The sequence below is a fragment of the Euprymna scolopes genome, chromosome 2 (genome assembly GCF_053919585.1).
Source record: "Euprymna scolopes isolate OS-2025 chromosome 2, ASM5391958v1, whole genome shotgun sequence".
In the NCBI taxonomy this organism is placed as follows: Eukaryota; Metazoa; Mollusca; class Cephalopoda; order Sepiida; family Sepiolidae; genus Euprymna; species Euprymna scolopes.
In genome coordinates this window covers 103,926,699-103,946,698 of record NC_136483.1, presented here as the reverse complement: position 1 = coordinate 103,946,698, position 20,000 = coordinate 103,926,699, and the positions used below count along the sequence as shown (strand labels likewise).

General features: G+C 34.7%; 1 protein-coding gene across 2 annotated transcripts in view; it reads right to left on the bottom strand.

The window, feature by feature from the left end:
* LOC145293755 (uncharacterized) overlaps positions 1–20,000 on the bottom strand; it is a 312,307-nt gene that overhangs the window by 59,493 nt on the left and 232,814 nt on the right. For both annotated transcript variants that reach the window (XM_080140260.1, XM_080140250.1), the window contains exons 4-5: positions 8,776–8,837; positions 1,783–2,203 (exon numbers count right to left, since the gene is read on the bottom strand). In XM_080140260.1, the coding sequence (XP_079996386.1) occupies positions 1,783–2,203; positions 8,776–8,837 (483 nt within the window). The remainder of the gene's footprint in view (positions 1–1,782; positions 2,204–8,775; positions 8,838–20,000) is intronic.

Genomic DNA, 20,000 nt, shown 5'->3' with positions numbered 1-20,000 from the left:
AATCAATGTTATCCATGTAATACTAAAACTCTGCCGACATTTGATGTGTAGGATATGGGAGGGGAGATAACTGTGACTAACGCTATCTATATAATATTGAAACTGTATATCTTGGATATTTAGCCTGTGAAAGAGTGATTAACGTTATCTGTGTCACACTAAAACCGTGGACCTTGTGTGTTTGTTTAACAAAGGAAACAGTAGTTAAACTGATGGACGTTATACATTCGAGAGCTCGCCAAGGAAATACCTCGATTCCAAAGCCAATAGAGTAGAAGCCATTTTTGAAGTGGCCTTTTCCTTGTTGACTGAGGAACAGCAATAACGTCCTGTACAGTTCTAGGAGATACATTCTCCCAGGGCGCTGCCTCCTATCTTTTGGGTGGAGTAAGTTTACAGAGTGTTATTTTCACAACGCTTTGGTCGATGTAAACCCCAACCTTCTTCTGATGTATCTTGTCAAACTTGTGAATCTTTGTCGCATTTAGTAATTCTGAATGTTGATTGGAGCCGTTTATTTAGTTCATAGTGGTAGTATGCTCTTGTTTGTTTTTATATCATCATCAATAATGTTTGTATAATAAAAATACTATATATATATATATATATATATATATATATATATATATATATATATATATATATATATATATACAACTTCCATTTCAGGATTTAGCATTCATTTTGGAGTTGAAGTTCTGCCTCAATATCTGATTTCACTTATTCTATGTAGCTAAAATGATTTAAAAATTTTAAAAACTTTGAATTTTTCATGTTTATTGCCTTTAGCAAATAAGGTGCAAACCATTTATAACATTTGCTAATATTTTTCTCTGAGGAGATGATAAACATCGAAAACTCATGGGTTAAGGAAATAAATTTATTAAACCGTATTCTTTATTTTGTATACAATAAAAGTTCTATATTTGGAAATTAACCTTTTTAAATCATAAAATTTAAATACCTAAATTATGATATATATATATATATATATATATATATATATAAACCAAGATGTCTATGTATGTGTCTGTTTGTACACTATTAGGCTCTTATATGGTTTACTATTATACTGACTACATACAATGATAGATGAGGTATCAAGGAGCAAAAATGAGTATGATAAAGTGACCTCCCATCAACAAGAGTGGGGCCCACAGTGAGGAAACTCTATACATACTCACACCGTTTCACCACATAGAGCTACAAAATTTGGCAGGACAACCTAGCATCTATTAAATAAAGGGTTCCATTTGAGATTTTGTCCAGGTTTTCGAGTTGGACGGACAGATTCCTGAGTTTGACAAGATATATTTAAAAAAGATTGGAGGAGGTTACACTGACTAAAATGTGAAAATAGCGCTCAAGATGAGAACAGTAGTCTGACTTATCCAGATACTTCAGATTATCAATCATCATCTCAAAAATTCATAAGCATAAATAAGAAACACGTTTGTTTTATTTATTTATAAAAAATATTTAGTTGAAAATAGCAATTTTATGGAGTGAGAAAGAGTTATTTAATCTTATTAGTGTTCACCCCGATAGAGATTTAATATTTTAAAAGGATGTTATTATTAACAGCAATTTATACAGATTTATTTAGAAAAGAACCGTTGACTTTCCATAGGTCCCGATAGATTTACTAATTACAAACTGATTAATAGATAAAGTGTACTTAAATGTCATATGAAAGTGTATAAGATTGAAATTATTGGAAAACACACAAGTTGTCTGACTGCGAACAAAATCTTTTTAAAATCGTTATTTAAAATGACTTACTGCGCAAGTCTCCCAGTTGAATAATCTGTCCAGGTAGTCCGGGTTCCCCAGGCAAACCTGGAAGTCCTGGCGGTCCGTCTTTGCCAGGTAGACCTCTTCCGGGCATACCCTCTGGCCCCCGAGGCCCAGGAGGACCACGTGGACCCCGTGGACCAACAATGCCCGCACCTCTTTGCTCAGTCTTCACATAGTCCACATAGTGATTGCCGTTCCCAGGTCGACCGGGAATCCCTGTCGGTCCAGTGACGCCCATTTCTCCTTTCTTTCCGGGTGGACCAGGTTGGCCTGGGGCACCGCGTTCACCTTTCTCACCAGATTCCCCTTTTTGGCCCTTCACGGATGGTAATCTTCTCCTTTCGACCGATTCTTGTCCACAATCGTCGCAACCGCTGACGTGAACGTTTGGGTAGGATTGGATCATCTGAAATGAGAGAATTTAGGGGGAAAAATATTATTTATTAGTTGGCTTTATTCACTTGCTATTACTCTGCAATTTAATTTCTATTTACTACTTGAACTCGTTGAAACGAAACTAATCGATAAGAAAATACAAAATTGATGTTATTGCTATTTCAAACTTAAGCTCTCTTTCTACTTTTCCATCTCTTTCTCAACACACATATGTTCATTTTTTTTATTGTATAAAATTATCAGTTATTAATATTAAGCTTCCACTTCTTTGCTCATAAAAAATTCAATTTTTATACTTGAATATTTTTTCTTTTCTTTTTTATCTATATATTAATACGATAAAGTGTGTTATTTTGTGTGTCACACTTACATCTTTTTTCTTTCGAGTGACTGTCATTTAATTGTTATGCCCTTCCATTTTTTATAATAAATAATTTAATCAAGATTTCTTCATAAATTTTGATTTCAGTTTCAATTATAGCTGATGGCACTCAAGTCATATATTTTTTTATAAATAATTTTACCAAGAATTCTTCATAACTTTTGATTTTGGTTTTGATTATAACTGAACGAACTCAAGTTATATATATATATATATATATATATATATATATATATATATATATATATATATATATATATTATAATATTATAAAGAAGTGAACCACCACGTAAATTCAATCAACTAAAAAATGGAAAACGGGGTGAGGAAAAGAAAAAAAATATATATAATGGGGCAAGTTATATGTACAATTCAATAAAATAAATAAGTCGATTAAAAACAAGATCGTTAAAATACACCCAAAGCGCTTTTCGTTCAGACTAACATTTTCAAGGGTCATAAGTCTGAAAATTATTATTTTTTAGAATATTTGGTAGTGGTATGGAGTTTATTTTATTGAATTGTACATATAACTTGCCCCATTATATATATTTTTTTTCTTTTCCTCACCCCGTTTTCCATTTTTTAGTTAATTGAATTTACGCGATGGTTCACTTCTTTATAATTATTCTAAAATTTTGCCAATCGAATAAAGATATATATATATATATATATATATATATATATATATATATATATATATATATATATATATATATATATATATACACACACATTTTTCTTCATAAGTTTTGGTTTTTCTTTGGAAAATTGACTCTAAAAAAATAGATACAAAATCTGCAAAAATTAAAACTTAAGCATATTTTACGACCGGGTTACGCCAGGCATTCCTGTTAGTTTAGATAAATACTTTTGCAGTTTTAACAAACGAGTTACAATAATATTAAGGCGTCTCCATTTACATTGAACATCCACAGAATGCTAACATCAATATATTACATATAAAAGAGTCAGCTGTGGAATTTCCACAGGTCCTGCTAGTTATAAGTTAATAAGCTTACGCATTCATTTCTTTGCTCATGCAAATGTGACATAATCGCCTAGCGATATGCAAAATAGACCAAGAATACACGGGCTGAAGTGAAAATTGATGGTGAATCAACACCCTATTTGATCAAAGATTGAATCTGGGTGGAGGTTTATTCTCATTCCAACGGGGTATAACTTTCGACCATTTTTCATTCTACTTTTTATATACATTGTCAGTTGAAGTTCCAACGTACCATGAGTGAGTTAGCCAAATCCTAAATCCAGGTGCAGATAAAATTATTATTGTCAAAACCAGTTGTACTGACAGGATGATGTGAAGAGGTTGTGTCAAAGTTGACTCCAAAATTGAACCATGCTCTCTTTCTGTGAGAATCGGGGAATCTTACAGCAAACATAAGTGATTGATTATGATTGACCAATGATTGAGAACAAGAGGTGAGATGGAATTCTCTGATTGGTTCAGATAATAGGAATTTCGCTTATACTCCTCTTGGTATACAAGGTGCAACCTCACGAAAATCACCAGATAGGAGCAGAGATGAGAAGAGAATAAAATAGGATGAGAAAAAGAAGACATTGACGAAAGAACGAGGAGAGGCTTGAAGAGTCTAATTGGGACCCTCTCACTTCAGAATATTCCGGCTGAATAACTAACCCCCGTCCAAATCGAATCACGATTATATGCCAGAGAGAAGGTTTGCTCTTGCTGAGATGTTTTTGATTTAAAAGGAAAGAGTTTACTGAAGCAAAGCCCACAGCCTGACAGCCCAACTTGCAACTTAGATGCGAGGATGCAAACATTACCGCATAACGTTAGCGTTTTACTCTATTATTTTCTTCTCCCATCCTACCTGATAGTGAAAGCAATGGCTGTTATGAAAAGAGATCGTTATCATGCTGGTAACCCAAAAAAGAGAAAAGAAATGCAAACTGTTCATTTCAACTTGCCGACATATTTTTTATTAGCTTTACACACGCATAGATTGAATCAAAGCTAGAATCGGTTTAAGTTTAAATCTTTTTTATCTATCAGTCAGGTAAACTTAAATGGTAGGGAATGCGGCTGGAGCGTTAAATAAGAGAACACAGCTGGATCACCAAATGTTTTGCTTTTGATTCTAACTGATGGCACCAAAGTTATTTTTTTTTTTTTTAACTTTTGAAATCATTGTATTCGCCTGAATTCAGCATTTAATAGTCCTTAATTCCCTTCACTCAAGTCATAATTGCTGGATTGCCCTGAAATAGAGGCTCAGCAAATCCAGCAAAAGGTGGCTTTGTGGTCAGGTCAAAATCTCATGACCGGCAGGAATTGTTACCTACACTGATGATTGCATAAACATGAGACATTAGTCTCTGTAGGTACAAATGATTAATTGTTACTTAACTATGATTATCAAACCCCTTTTAAGAATACCTAAGGATGAGCATTGCCTGTGAAATTATACATAAGGCAATCAACTAGCGTCCATGCAACGTTCACGCCTCCCACTCATGCAAACACCTTAGACAGTTATTGTATTCGCCTAAATTCAGGCATTTAATAGTTTTTAATTCCCTTTAATCCTGTGGTTCTAAGGTAGGGGCTTAGCGAATGAAACAAAAGGTGGCTTCGTGGCTCGGTTTGAGTCTCATGACTGGCAGGAATTGTTACCTACACTGATGACTGCATAAGCATTAATTAATGGCTCTTGTAGGCTACGAAGTTGTTTGGCTGTGGAATTTATTATATATAATCGCTCACATTCTGAAGATCCTATCATTAATTGCTCACTAGGTTAGCATTGCTCGATGGCATCGTCCTTTCGAATTGAAACTCCAATTTGTGAGACTTCGGTTTGGGGTTATAAGCTGGTTACATGACCGCGTCCCTTGTTGAGATGAAGTAGGTTCATTTCACAGTCGGATTGCTTGATTTGTGTTAGTTAATAGAATTTCTTGTGTGTGTGTGTGGGGGGGGGCGTTTGCTCAGTTGGCAGAGTGCTTGCCTTGCATGCAAGAGGCTCGAGTTTCGAATCCTTAGTTCGGATGTATCTAACTGGTGAGCCTAAATAAGGGCGAAACTCGAGTCTTGGACTTCCGGTTCATTGACTTCTTGGCTCTTTTAGGCTGCGACGTTGTTTGGATGTGGAATTTATTATATATATATATATATATATATATATATATATATATATATATATATATATATATATATAATCTAAAGAAGCTTTGAATAAAAAAATGCAAAAATAAAAATAAAGAATACAGTTTAAATTCCCGGATGGAAAAAATATGCCAACTTTAACCTATCGCAGACTTAGCACCTACATAATCCGACTTTTAAAATGTTTATAATGACCAAAGAGAATTCATTTATATAAGGATGAAGAAAAAAAAAAAGCCTTTACTAAAATTGTTAAATTTTTTTTTTTTTTTTTTTTACACAGTGATCACCACTTATCAAGGCCCGGAAGCCACTCAGGGATAAGGGTTATTGCAAGTACATTACGTTAGTGTGGAGATTTGATGAAGTGTTTACTTAAGGGGGCGGTTCATTAGGAATTTGTTAACATTGGACTTCAAGACATCCAAATTGTAGTCCAGAGGGAAGCAGGCAGACGGAACAGAGTTCCACAGGCGTGCAGTTCTAAGAAATAAGCTTTGTTCATGGAATCCACGTTTTGATTTAGGCACAGATATAGAGTGGGGGAAATTTTTCACAGTGGATTCAGCTAGACGGGTGTTTTTCGTGAAAGATTGGCGAGGGGGGACCAGGGATTGGAGTTCAGACGAGCACCTGCCATGAAAATAACGATAAAACAAGGATAGGCTCGCAATGTCTCTTCTGTGGGAGAGAGGTTGCAGGGTAGAGAAAAGGGCATCCCCCACTAAACCACAAAGTCTATTTTGTACTCTGTCAAGGCATGATAGGCTGTTTTTGGCAACTCCTGCCCAGATATGGCAACAGTATTCCATCCTTAGACGTACTTGGCTTTTATATAGATAGAGAATTGCATCAGTAGTGAGATATCTTCTGGAGAGGTAGAAGGATCCCACCATCTTTCCAGCGACCTTGGCAACAGACTTGATGTACGTGTTCCATTTCAGATCAGGAGTAAAGGTCAAACCCAGAAGCTTGTCAAAACACGGGGCCTCACCCAGACGAGAGCCATCCATCACAATTGATGCCAGCTGGGGATCAGAGCGTTGATGATGTAAGGATAGGAGTTTGGTTTTGGATGCATTAAAGGTAACCAGCCACATCTTCCCCCACTGAACCACGCGCTCGAGATCAGAGGAGAGAGAATCCGAGAGAACTTTGTCATTTACAGCCTTTGATGTGTTGCCGTAGATGGTCGTGTCATCAGCATAGATGTCAACGAATGATTTAAGTATGTGTTTAGGGAGGTCATTGATGTAGATCAGGAAGAGAGTTGGGCCCAGGATTGACCCCTGAGGGACTCCAGCATTTATATTGCAGGCCTCCGATTTTTGTCCATCTATCACTACTCTTATGAGCTTATCGGAGAGAAATGATTTAATGATTGAGAAAACATTTCCAGTTATACCGTAGCTGGAAATCTTGTGAAGTAGACCCTTATGCCATACCTTGTCGAAGACCTTTGATATGTTAAGAGCAATTGCCCTAGAAAGGAAGCCTTTGTCAAGAGATTCACTAATCCTGTGGGATATAACCGTCAGCACATCTGCGGTAGATCTTGCAGAGCGGAAACCATATTGTATGTCACTAAGAAGGTTATTCCTGCTGAGGTGGTTGACTATTTCTCTATTTAATATGGATTCCAGCAACTTACTCATAACACACAGGAGACTTATTGGTCTGTACTGAGAGGGAGATGAGTTATCACCTAAATTCTTAAATACAGGGCAAACTGATGAGGTCTTCCAGAGGGTTGGAAAGCACTTCTCCTTAAGGCAGCGCTTAAATAGTTTCGTAAGTATGGGAGCAAGTTCTGGTTGAAGCTTTTTCAACACTATAATTGGGATGCTGTCAGGGCCAGTTGCTTTACTGGAATCTAGGTTTTTTATTAGCTTGGCGACCTCATGCACGGATATCTGTATGTTACCTAGCTTGTTCTGTGTTATAGGAGGAAATATGGGGAGTTGATGGCCTTCGTCGCATAGGGTAGAATTAGCTGCAAAGTTCTTTGCAAATAGTTTGGCCTTGTCTGACGCTGAGGAGATGACCTCTGGTCCATTCATAATGGTTGGGATAGAACGCACACTTCTGTTCAGGATCCTATTTGTTATTTGCCAAAACTGGTGGGATCCAAGCCGCTGATCAGCTACTTTGGATTTAACAGACTGGGCATATAGCTCTCTTGCATTTTTTATTACTTTTTTACAGTGGTTGCTGGCAGATCTGAAAGCAGCTTTAGTCTCAGTGCATCTATTACATTGGTAGCTATGGAAAAAGTGATTTCTGTGCGCGATAGCAGCAGCACATTCTGGGGAGAACCATGGCTGGCTGTTAGGTTTTTAATAGATATATAGATAAATAGAAATAGACTGAGCATTTGCATAAGCCGATTTCGCAAAAGTCTTCAATTTTAAAACAGAATTTAACTACATAAGGATGAAAATAGAAAACCTTAACTAAAATTTTGTAAATAGAAAACGGGGATCATCAGCTGCTTACCATGAAGCTGTTTCGGAGATTTAAAAACAGGACAGCTGTTTCATACATGGCTCTCCAGTGGATAATACCACTTCCTCAATAAAAAAAAAAAATGTAAAATAATACGGTTACTATTTTTACTAATATACTTTACTAATATATATATATACAATATTCACTAGAGAATTATCTCTGTAATAATAAATGCGAAATCTGTATGAATTTAAATATATCTAAGTATATTTTATGACCGGCAAGGTCGGGCGCCCTTTGATAGTTATTAATAAGTAAGTAAGAAAAAAAAAATGTAAAGTGATCGGCTACAATCGAGAGTGAAGAGGTTCTTTTTTCATTAACTACTGCATTGAAGTTTACGTAAAGGTAAAATTATTTCTCCACTTATCCTTAATCTTCACCATATAATGTTGAATGATTAACAACGAAGCATCAATCTTTTTTTTTTTAGTATGGATTGAACCCTGATCTCTTGGGTACATTAGCAAACGCTCTAATCATTATGCCAAATTGGCTGATTTAATAAGTAAATAATATTGATAGAATATTTTACCTTGCTTTCTAGATCAGTAATTCGTTCTTTGAGGGCTTTTATTGTCGTGCAGTTGAAACATTCTGCAAAATAAAATGAATGAAATAAAAAGAAAACATGAATACTTGACACAAAAGAAGATGAGTATTTTTTTTTTTGTTTTGATTAAAGAAAAAGACATTTTGTCTAAGAAAGAAATATGAGTAATATCTTACTAATGGGTTTTGAAAGGAAAGGATTTCAAAAGGATTTCTTTTCTCCCAAACAACTGATTTCCCTCACAAATCGACCTTGTGTCTAACTCTGCCTTTAAGAGGGAACAAGTAAGTAGAACTTGACATAATTGTTAAGTTTACGGTAATCCGTCACTGGTTGCACCTTTGCCTTATTCTATTGCACTACGACCATCATCAGAATTAATCCCTTGAGAGATATGTCTTTCTTCTGAGTATGGCACAAGCGAACCCTTGTCCATCCATGCCCAGAGTTCTTGATCATAATCTGGTCGAAGTTTTGCAGCCACTCAATGTTCTGGCACTCCATTATGCAGTCCTTCAGGTGGGCAGTTATCTGCCCATTTCCATGCTGCAATCCATGCTCGTTTCTGATAGTCGAATGTAGCAGTAAAATCCGGTTCATTGATGGAGGTAGCCGCCCATGTGAAGAATTTCCTAATGATGATCCAGACTGCACCCATAGGTCCAACAGTGATGCCTCTGAATGCTTTTATCGCATCAATCCCTAACAACAGATCAAATCCCAATGGATTACCACACACCACCAGAGTATCAATCCTAATGCAGTCGCTGTCGTTTGTTGAAATAGTGACTACATCTCTTACGTGGGACGAGCTTCCAATAGTCAGGACGTCCACGTTTCCTGTTTTCCAGGATGGACATCAATTCGCATCTATTATTCTATGCAAGCATCTGTGTCAATTAATGCTGAACTCCACATTCCATCAACGTAAATAACAATCTCTGGGAGCACTGCATTTACATCATAGTGCCTTGCGCTGGAAATGAGGGAATGCAATCCCAGAAATTCCCAATATCATAACACAACAAACTGCATTTTCCTTGTGTGGAAAGCTCGTAGGGCACCTCCCTGTATGTGTGTGGCTGCATGTGGCATGTGGAGTAATAAAGAGAGAGAGCCTGTTCAATCACAAACGGCTAGAATAACAAGATTACAGACTCTCTACTCTGCCATATGATGTGCAAGACTGTGGGCACAGTTAAATGGAATGATCCAGCTTGTAGAAACTGGTGCGTGGACAGCCAGGAACTGAACATATGGGTCGATTCCAGTGCACAAGCAACTGTAGTGACATTGGAAAGAAATGGAACTGTGGTGGAGAACGCTTGTTGGTTGCGACCTGAGAACGATGTGCAGCATATTAATCCGGCTGAATTGAATGCCGTGTTGAAGGGAATTAACTTATCGCTTCAGTGGCAGACCAAGATGGTGCACATAAAGACCAACTCTGCATGTATTCACAAATGGGTGTCAGACACTCTCAGTGCGAAAACGTAAGGTTGCTAGTGTGATACTCGTTATGATATGACTAAATGCCCTCAAAGAATTGGTGAAGGAATGTGGGCTCTCAGTAGATGTGACATTGGTTGCGTCAATTCACAACATGGTTGATCAATTGACGCATGTACCACAATGGTGCTTCAATGCCATGAAAAAGGACACAGGGCCCTGAGCCACTGATCAGTGGAATGCATGTCACTGAGCTGGATGCAGCCTAGGTCATGGCCATTCACAGAAAGAGTGGAGATCCAGGAGTGCAACGCACTGCTTATTTTGCTTGAAGCATTTGCCCTGCGGTGATAAAAGCAGCAATCAGATTTGCAATACGGACGTGCATGGAATGTCAATCTATAGATCCAGCGCCAGTTCACTAGGAGAAAGGAAAAGTAGCAGTAAGTAGTGATTGGCAACAGTTGAGAATGGACATGACACACTACAGTGCTTACCATTCCCTAACTATCATGGATTGTGGCCCGTCATGGTTTTCAGTGAGGAGGCAATTAGCATGGCAGGACAACAATTATAATTCGCCAACTGGAAGTGTTTTTTTTTTTAACGTGGCTCACATCGTGAACTACTGACAAATAATGACACAGTCTTCTGCAGTGAAGAATTCAGAATGTTCGCAGATGAATTAGGTGTGAACTTGAGATTTTGCTGTGCATATGCCCTGACCAGGAATGGCAAAGGAAAGTGATGCCGTCGCACTGTGAAACGGATTGCAACTAGAGTGCACTGCTTCATACCAGAGCTGGTCTACTGGTACAACGTAACTCCAAAAGATGATGAGTCATCAATGCTATATACCGGGATGAGGTCCAGGTGAAAGGAATCGATGCTATGCGACCAGTAGCAGGCCCCGAGCATAGTCTCTACTAAATTGGAAACTATGTGTGGCTGAATGCACTAGAGAGTCCGTGTACCATGATATTTCGCCAGGGTTGGGTAATTGAGATAATAAGTCCACAGTCCGTCTTGGTGGATGGATTGCTCCGACACATGAAAGACCTGCACCCTCAATACAGTGTATTCTTGTCAGAAGAAGATTCCAACAGCACAATATCTTTAGAGAGCAGGTCAGAAAGTCTGATACCCGATGATGAAACAGAGTCTGAAGATGGTCACGAGACATGAGTAGAGAAAGCGCACGTTTCTGATGAAGCCCATGGTTCTAAAGGGGCCTCACAATTGCGAAGAAGCATCCGACAAAGACGACCATTGCTGCATGCAGCCTGTGTGATCATGAGATCAGGGTAGAGTGTGACAACAATCATGGAAACAAACATCGACGGGTGGCATGTACATATTGTAAAAAGTTAAGAAGACTCAAACTGATCGATCTAGCAAAGATTAATCCATTCTTTTGTACAGCAGAGGTGTGCGAGAGGACATTAGATGCTAACAAGATTTCACTTAGAATTGCCTTTGAGTCTTATTGGGACTCGGGGACCGTGAGTGTTGTCAAGAACATTATAACTATCTGAGTTCGACCTCTGACGGCCTAACAGGAGAGGTCTCGGCTCAGGGCAGGTTTATAAAAATAATATTTGCATACATGATAATTCTTCCCTTTCTTTATTATTGTCAGTTATAATAAAAATCAAGATTAAGTCTCTGTTTCTTTGCGACTGATAGGAAATGAAAAGGTAACGTATACAAGTTAAGACGCGGTTAAATTTGGGCATATAAAAATCCGGTATTTTTTCAGTGGAAAGAACATTTTTTTGTTGACTCAGAGTTGTTTGAACTTATGGTTGATTCGCATGTAAGTAGGAAGAAAGAAAGGAAAAGAAAAATGATTGTTGTTTTTGTGTGTGTTGAGACCATTGCAAGCTGAAGTAAAGTTATTTTCTTTTTTTTTTGCACAAACATTTTAACGGTATTCGACAGTTTAAAGGAAAACTTCAGCACTTCAAATAGCTGCTGTCAAATGTTTGTGATCAGTTTCGTCTTACATTGAAATCGGTATAAAGGCGAAACTAATGCACCATATTATTTTTACCTTGCTTTATTTTTTGCAGATTTTAAATTTTAATTTTTCAAATATTTCAGATTATCATATATATTTTTTTTGCTTTATTTTGAAAATATTACTTGGTTTCCTTAAAATTTTTGCAAATTAGGCCACTATGCAAATTATTTTATGGAAAAAAAATTAGAAAATTTGTATTATAGATCAATTTGGGCAATTCGGAATCATAACTCATTATTCTAATAGAGATAACTCTATTTTACTAAAAATGTTGAAAAAAAATTTATTTCCTTACAATTACTTTTGTTTAAGAAAAAATTACGATATCATCGCATTTTACATGTTTTGTTATTAATGTTATAAAACTTTGTTACATTAAATAAAGTAATTGGAAAAAAAAAATCATTTTTTCTTACAATTTTTAGTATAATAGAATTACCTCCCTTAGAACAATTAGTTAAGATTCTGAATTGTCTCAATTCGTTTAATTATTTGCTAAATAATTTTGCAAAATAAAAATGGAAAAGTAAACAATTTAATTACTTTTTAATAAATACCATTTGATTTTACTATTTTTACCGCAAAAATTATAAAATCATTATATTATCTGGAAAAAAAGCGTCGCTTCTTTGTTAGAATAGCGAATTTTGAAAGGCGAAAAAATGAATTTCATTAAAAAAGTGCAGCATCTTTCGACCCTCAAAAAATCCTTTAAAATAACAACTATTATAGGTTTTCGGGAGTGCTGAAAACGAAACAATTAGTTTCCAAGATGTGAAGAAAGTTATAGTTTCAAAAAGTTGGGGATCACTTTTCTATATTAATTTAACGTAAAATGAGCACCCACTGTTTTGTTGAGAGTGGGGGTTGGTCAACATAAAATGAACACAGTTTAACGTAAAATAGGTAATTGTAGCCCGGTAGACACAAAACCTACCTTATAATTGTTTTCTATGGGTTTTCGGATGTGCTGAAAACGAATATCGAATTTAAAATTGGGACAGGTAAATAGTTTCCATGATACTGAAAAGATAGTTTTTTGCAGGTTTCATGCAATAAAAAATATGTGCACGTGCTTGCACGTACAAAAATGCCAACCACTTATAACATAAAATATTGCATTTAAATTTTCCGCAAATAAATAGTTTTTCAGATATTAAATAATGTAATTTTTTATGTCATAAGTGGTGGCCATTGTTGTACGCACAAATTAGTTGCCGGTCCCAATTTGAAATGCAATATTTGTTTTCGGCACATCCGAAAGGTTTTAAGGTAGGTTTTGTGTTGTTCTACCGGGCTACAATCACCTATTTTACGTTAAATTGTGTACATTTTATGTTGAACCCCCCCCACTCTCAACAAAAAGGTGGGTGCTCATTTTACGTTAAATTAATATAGAAAAGTGATCCCCAACTTTTTGAAACTATAACTTTTTTCACATCTTGGAAACTATTCGTTTACTGAAATTTTAAAGGTTATTTTTGTTTTTAGCACCACCGAAAACCTACACTAGTGGTCATTTTAAAGCTCTTTTAGGGTGGAAAGATGCCGTACCCTTACACGGACCTTTTACATAATTCGCCAGTGATCTAAGGGAGATAACTCCATTTAACTAAGAGATTCATTCATTTTTTTTTCGCGCAAGAATTTAAGACAATGAAACGAACGTAACTTTTTTTTTGTTGTTTTTTTTATAAAGAGGTCACTACGTATCAAGGCCATGAGACCACTCGAGAATAAGGGTTAATATGTGTACGGTAATCATTGGGACAGTAGTGTAGTAATCATTTGTGTTGAAGATTTGCCTATAATTAGATTATTTACGAGGACTGTTCAAGTGTTCAATAAGACTTTGTTTACGTTAGACACGAAGACGACAATATTGTAGTAAGTTGGAAAGCAGATAAGCAGAATAGAGTTCCACAGGCAGGCAGTTCTTGGAAAGAAGCTTTGTTTACGGAATCTACTTTTAGGGTAAGGCACCGACAGAGAGTGGGGGAAATTATTGATAGTGATTTTGGTTAGAAAAGTGTTTTATGTGAAAGAGTGGCAAGGACGGACCATAGATTGGAGTTCGGTCGAAAATAACGGCACTTCGAGGAATTGTAAGAAAAGAAAGGTATGACTGGTATTAAAAACAAACAAACAATAAATGAAAGCATTACAAAAATAAAAGTTGCAACTATTTTTTTTGTAACAATGTAAGTTATGTTAATAACGTGTAAAACTTTGTTATATAAAAAATCGTCGAGTCGCAGGACGCAGCTCTCTTTAATAACATATCGAACTCTTCTTCAACTATCATCAAAGTGTAGTATCTGTTCTGATACTACACTTCATCTTTTCTGATCTCGGTCAGTGGAGAAGAAATCCTTCTAGATTGAGGTAATTTTTATTTTTTGTTCCTATCCAGAGTGCCCTTTATGGGGGAGCTGGATTTTCCCCACGTTAAAAACCGACCTTGTGTCTAACTCTGCCTTCGTGGAGAAGAAAGTGAATAGGAAGTATTATCGCACGTTTTTTTGTTTTTTTTTTTGTAATCTTAAAGACATGTTTTTTGTTATTAATATTGTAAACGTTGTAACATTAAAATAAAGTTTTCATAGATTTTTTTAAAAATGTTTTCATTAAGATTAAAATATATGTAGTCGCACTTTTTTATTTTTTTTATTTTTTTAATTTTTTTTTTTTTACAATTAATCAATGTTGTGTTTGTCCTAAACTCTGGTATGAAAAACAAACAAAAATAAGAAAAAATGAACGAATGAAAATGGAGTTATCCCCCTTAGATCAATGGCGATTTACGTAAAATCCCCCCCCCCTTCAATGAAAGAGGACAGAGCACATACTACACTTAATCTGAAAGCTTTTTGTTTGACATTTATGAATTACATATTTTTTTAATTTAATTTTTTTTGCTCAATTTTGTGTGAAGTTAAATACATTAAAAAATTAACATAACTAATTGAACTTAATACGATAAAAATAATTATGCAAAATATATATTTTTTTTATTTTAAGATAGTAAAGATTTCGGGTTTGTATTACTGTACGCATAGATTCGAAAAAGTTGTTAAATAAGAAATATATAACAAATAAATGTTATCAAAGGCAAGATAAGTTACTTTTTTACCTAACTGGATATTTTTTAGTGTTTTTATTTAATGTAACATGTTTATTCAGCTCGAAAAACATACAGTGTTTACCGATGTATATGAAAATTACAAATGGCGCCAGACTCTCTGTTGAACACGGCAAGTGTGGGAAAAAGAATAAAAAAAACTATACAAAATACTGTTAAAAACCCACCGAATATATGTCAGCCTATGTCACAGTAACATATATTTAACGAGTTTCTAACAGTATTTTGTATAGTTTTTTTTTAATTTTTAACTCCTTTTCCCAAACTTACCATAGTCAACAAAGAGTCTGCCGCCATTTGTAATTTTCAAATACATCGGTAAGCACTGTTTTTCGAGCTGAATAAACATGTTACATTAAATAAAAACACTAAAAAAATATCCAGTTAGGTAGAAAAGTAACTTATCTTGCCTTTGATAACATTTATTTGTTATATATTTGTTTTTTGACAACTTTTTCGAATCTATGTGTATAGTAAAACAAACCCAAGATTTATTGTTGATTTTTTTTCTTTTTTTTCTTGTTGATTTCAATGATGATTAAAAGGATTCTAAGTGGTCGGACATTACTTCGTTTGCTTTTGAAACGATCTGCAGTAAGTTGTGGCGCTTATTCGTTATAATAAAGAAATTCGAAAATCGAAATATTGAGTTTCAAGTAAAATCAGCAATATCTAACGTAATTGTCATGTCGCTGTAATGAACATATCCCCAAATTATGAAAACCGATGAGATAGAAAATTAGGTACTTGTACAGTTTAATGAAGACATTAAAAAATGAAAATATCGAAAAAAGTTTATATTGTACGTATCCATTATGGAATGAAGTTCTCTGAAAAAATTTTTTCACTTAATTTCATCAAGTAGTTTTCTTTTTTATAGCGAAAAAAGCAATTTGTTATGATACCAAGCAAATGGTTTGATTTTTAGGAAGAAAAGCTATTATTAAAGATGGAGAGGAAGTGTCGGCGCTTTAAATTGAGTTATCTGCCCGTGGCATGGTCAAAAATTTCCAAGAGGGCTATCTTCAACGTGCTGTCATAAAAACGTTTTTCCACTGTAAAAAAAAAAAAAAAAAAAAAAAAAAAAAATCCCCCCAAAACTACTCGATCAAATTTAGGGATGTTTTTTTTTTTTTTTTTAGATCTTCACTCCAAAACGGATACGTACAATAAAACCTTTGTTTTTTTTTTCCCGATATTTTCATTTTATAATGTCTTGATTAAACTGTACAAGAAAAATAAAAAAAAAAAACCCAGAGATCTGAAATCGTAACAAGGGAGGTAATTATTTTCTGAAAACTGAAAATCTCAGGCCAATTTATCGTTTTTCACAATTTTTGGATTTGTTCATTACTACGACATGCCAACTAAGTAGATACAATTGGTTTTACTTGAAGTTCAATGTTTCAGTTTTCAAATTTTACTATTATAACAAAGAAGTGCCTAAGTAGCAAACGGAGAAAATTGCATTTATAGTTTACTAGCAGGGAAACCGACATTGCCTAGGATTGAATGATGATCAACACATATTTTCATTGCCATTTGAAATCGTTGAAATTGTCTATTTTCAATCAAATCGATTGATTGCCTGCTCTAGTTAGGGACCCATCGCAAGGAAGCTTCACACGCCTCCCAGCAGTGAGTTAGTCCACAATACTTTGTAGTCTACATTGCACTGTAGAACTTACTGTCGATTTTATAAAATTATCTTTTATATATAATGGCTGTAATTTAAGTTCAAAATGAAAAAGTCAAGTATCATGATGCAATTGTACTTTAAACAAAACATTCATTTCGAACGCGCCCCTATCATATCAAAGAACCTACTGTTGATTTTATGTCGGGCCTTTTGGCTTGTGTGGTTGTAGAACTTTTCAAATACACTTGTGATGTTAGGCTGTGTAGGGTGTTAACTTTGGTCAAAATCGCCTGTTTCCTCTTTCATCGAATTATTTTGATTATCGATTATCAATACTTATTGAAGATATTCCGATACAAAACCCATCTGAGAACACTGCCAGGAACATAAAGTATTTTCATGTAAAAATTTCATAAAAAGCGGCCGTTTTCGAGTCCATAAGGAATGAACTTACACACACACACACACACACACACACACACACACACACACACACACACACACACACACTCTCTCTCTCTCTCTCTCTCTCTCGCACACACACACTCTCTCGCTCTCGCACACACACACTCTCTCGCTCTCGCACACACACACACACACACACACACACACACACACACACACACACACACACACACACACACACACACACATGCAAAGTTCCTTTTAAAGTAAAATTAAATGTTAAAGTAGAGATAGAGATAGCGGTTATTTCCCTTTAACCGAGAAAGTTTATAATAAATGAGTACAAGAAATCAGAGTATGCTTGAAGAAACTTTATTCAAACAAGATCTACACGAGTATCGAGTCGTTGCGAGAATAATAGGAAATAATTGAAAAGGTCTTTCTTTATCATCGCACACACACACACACACACACACACACACACACACACACACACACACACACACACACACACACACACACACACACACACACGAAACAATGAAAAAGAAAGGAAAACCCTATAAAAGAAAAAAAAAATCGTAAAAAAAATGCCAGAAAAACGGAAACAAAAAGAAAGAAAAACGTAAAAAGTGAGTGAGGAAAGTGGGAGTTGACGCTTTTGCAATTGTCGTCACTCTGCTGAAGGCAGATAACTCCAGTTTTCTAATAGATCCGTTCTTTTTAGCAAAAGACTGGAACCATAAGAACTGACTGCTAAGTGCTATTATCATTAAAAAAAGAGACGAACTTTTCATAATATCTAAAACTTAGGTCAAATTGACATATTATGATAAAACCTGTTATATGCATGTTTCACTTGATTGAAATCGATTAAGTAAATTATGAGTCTTTATTTTAAATCGCTCCAGACAAGGCGTGAAGCCACTTAATGTAAGCAGATAACAAGAACAAACAATGATTGTCTCAAATACAGGAGATGGCTATTGTTTTTAGTCTTGAAAAGATGAAAGCTATATGTAGGAGGAAAAATGTCAGTGTGAAGAGTTCCAAAAGCCAGGAGTTCTTGGAAAGAACCTACAAGAGTAGGAAGCCATGTTACAATAAGGTATCAAAACAGCGAATTAATGGAGACCATTAGACCAGGGTTTCCCAAAGTGGGCTCCACGGAGCCCTGGGTCTGTCTGAGTGAGGCTGAGGGGTTCCAGAAGCCCTTTCTTAAAGAGGACCAAATGCTTTATATGGAAAAATTAAATGGCTGCAGACATTTAATTTTTGATTTTTTTTTTACTGGAAAGAAATATAATACATAACTATAGGTGTAAAACGTTTCAGGATGGTTCATGAAAAAAGTAAATAAAAAATAAATTGACAAAAAATGCAATAATTTTGGATTCCTCAAAAAAAAAAAAAAAAAAAAAATGGCCGTGAACACAAAAATATAGCAAAATCACGAACAGGAATAATTAATGAACAAGCATGAGTTAAAATTTGAAATTAATGTTTTTATATTTATTTTAGAAATTATCTTGTTAGTGCTCTGTGAAAAACCTTTGCCTTGCTCAAGGGCACCATGGGGTCTTAGAGTTTGGGAAACCCTGCACCTAAACCAACAAATTAAACGAGTTGGATCAAAGGAAACAGGAAATAGACCAGACAATTCTGAAGAACATATGCTGTAATATGAAAATTTAGGGCGCTAATTGCAGAGGATTTTTTGACTATATTTCTTTTTATTAAGAAAACGCAACTTCAAAGAATTGTAAAAAAAAAAGATGCGACGATGATATTTATTAAACAAGTGTGATTTGAGTATAGTATTCAACTTCTTTATTTAATGTAACAAAAAAAAAATATAATGTTATGTAATGTAATAACAATGTAATGTAATAACAATGTAATGTAATAACAATGTAATGTAATAATGTAATGCAATAATGTAATGTAATAACAATGTAATGTAATAATGTAATGCAATAATGTAATGTAATAACAATGTAATGTAATAATGTAATGTAATAACAATGTCATGTAATAATGTAATGTAATAACAATGTAATGTAATAATGTAATATAATAACAATGTCATGTAATAATGTAATGCAATAATGTAATGTAATAACAATGTAATGTAACAATGTAATGTAATAACAATGTAATGTAATAATGTAATGTAATAACAATGTAATGTAATAATGTAATGCAATAATGTAATGTAATAACAATGTAATGTAATAATGTAATGTAATAACAATGTCATGTAATAATGTAATGTAATAACAATGTAATGTAATAATGTAATATAATAACAATGTCATGTAATAATGTAATGCAATAATGTAATGTAATAACAATGTAATGTAATAATGTAATATAATAACAATGTCATGTAATAATGTAATGCAATAATGTAATGTAATAACAATGTAATGTAATAATGTAATATAATAACAATGTCATGTAATAATGTAATGCAATAATGTAATGTAATAACAATGTAATGTAACAATGTAATGTAATAACAATGTAATGTAATAATGTAATGTAAT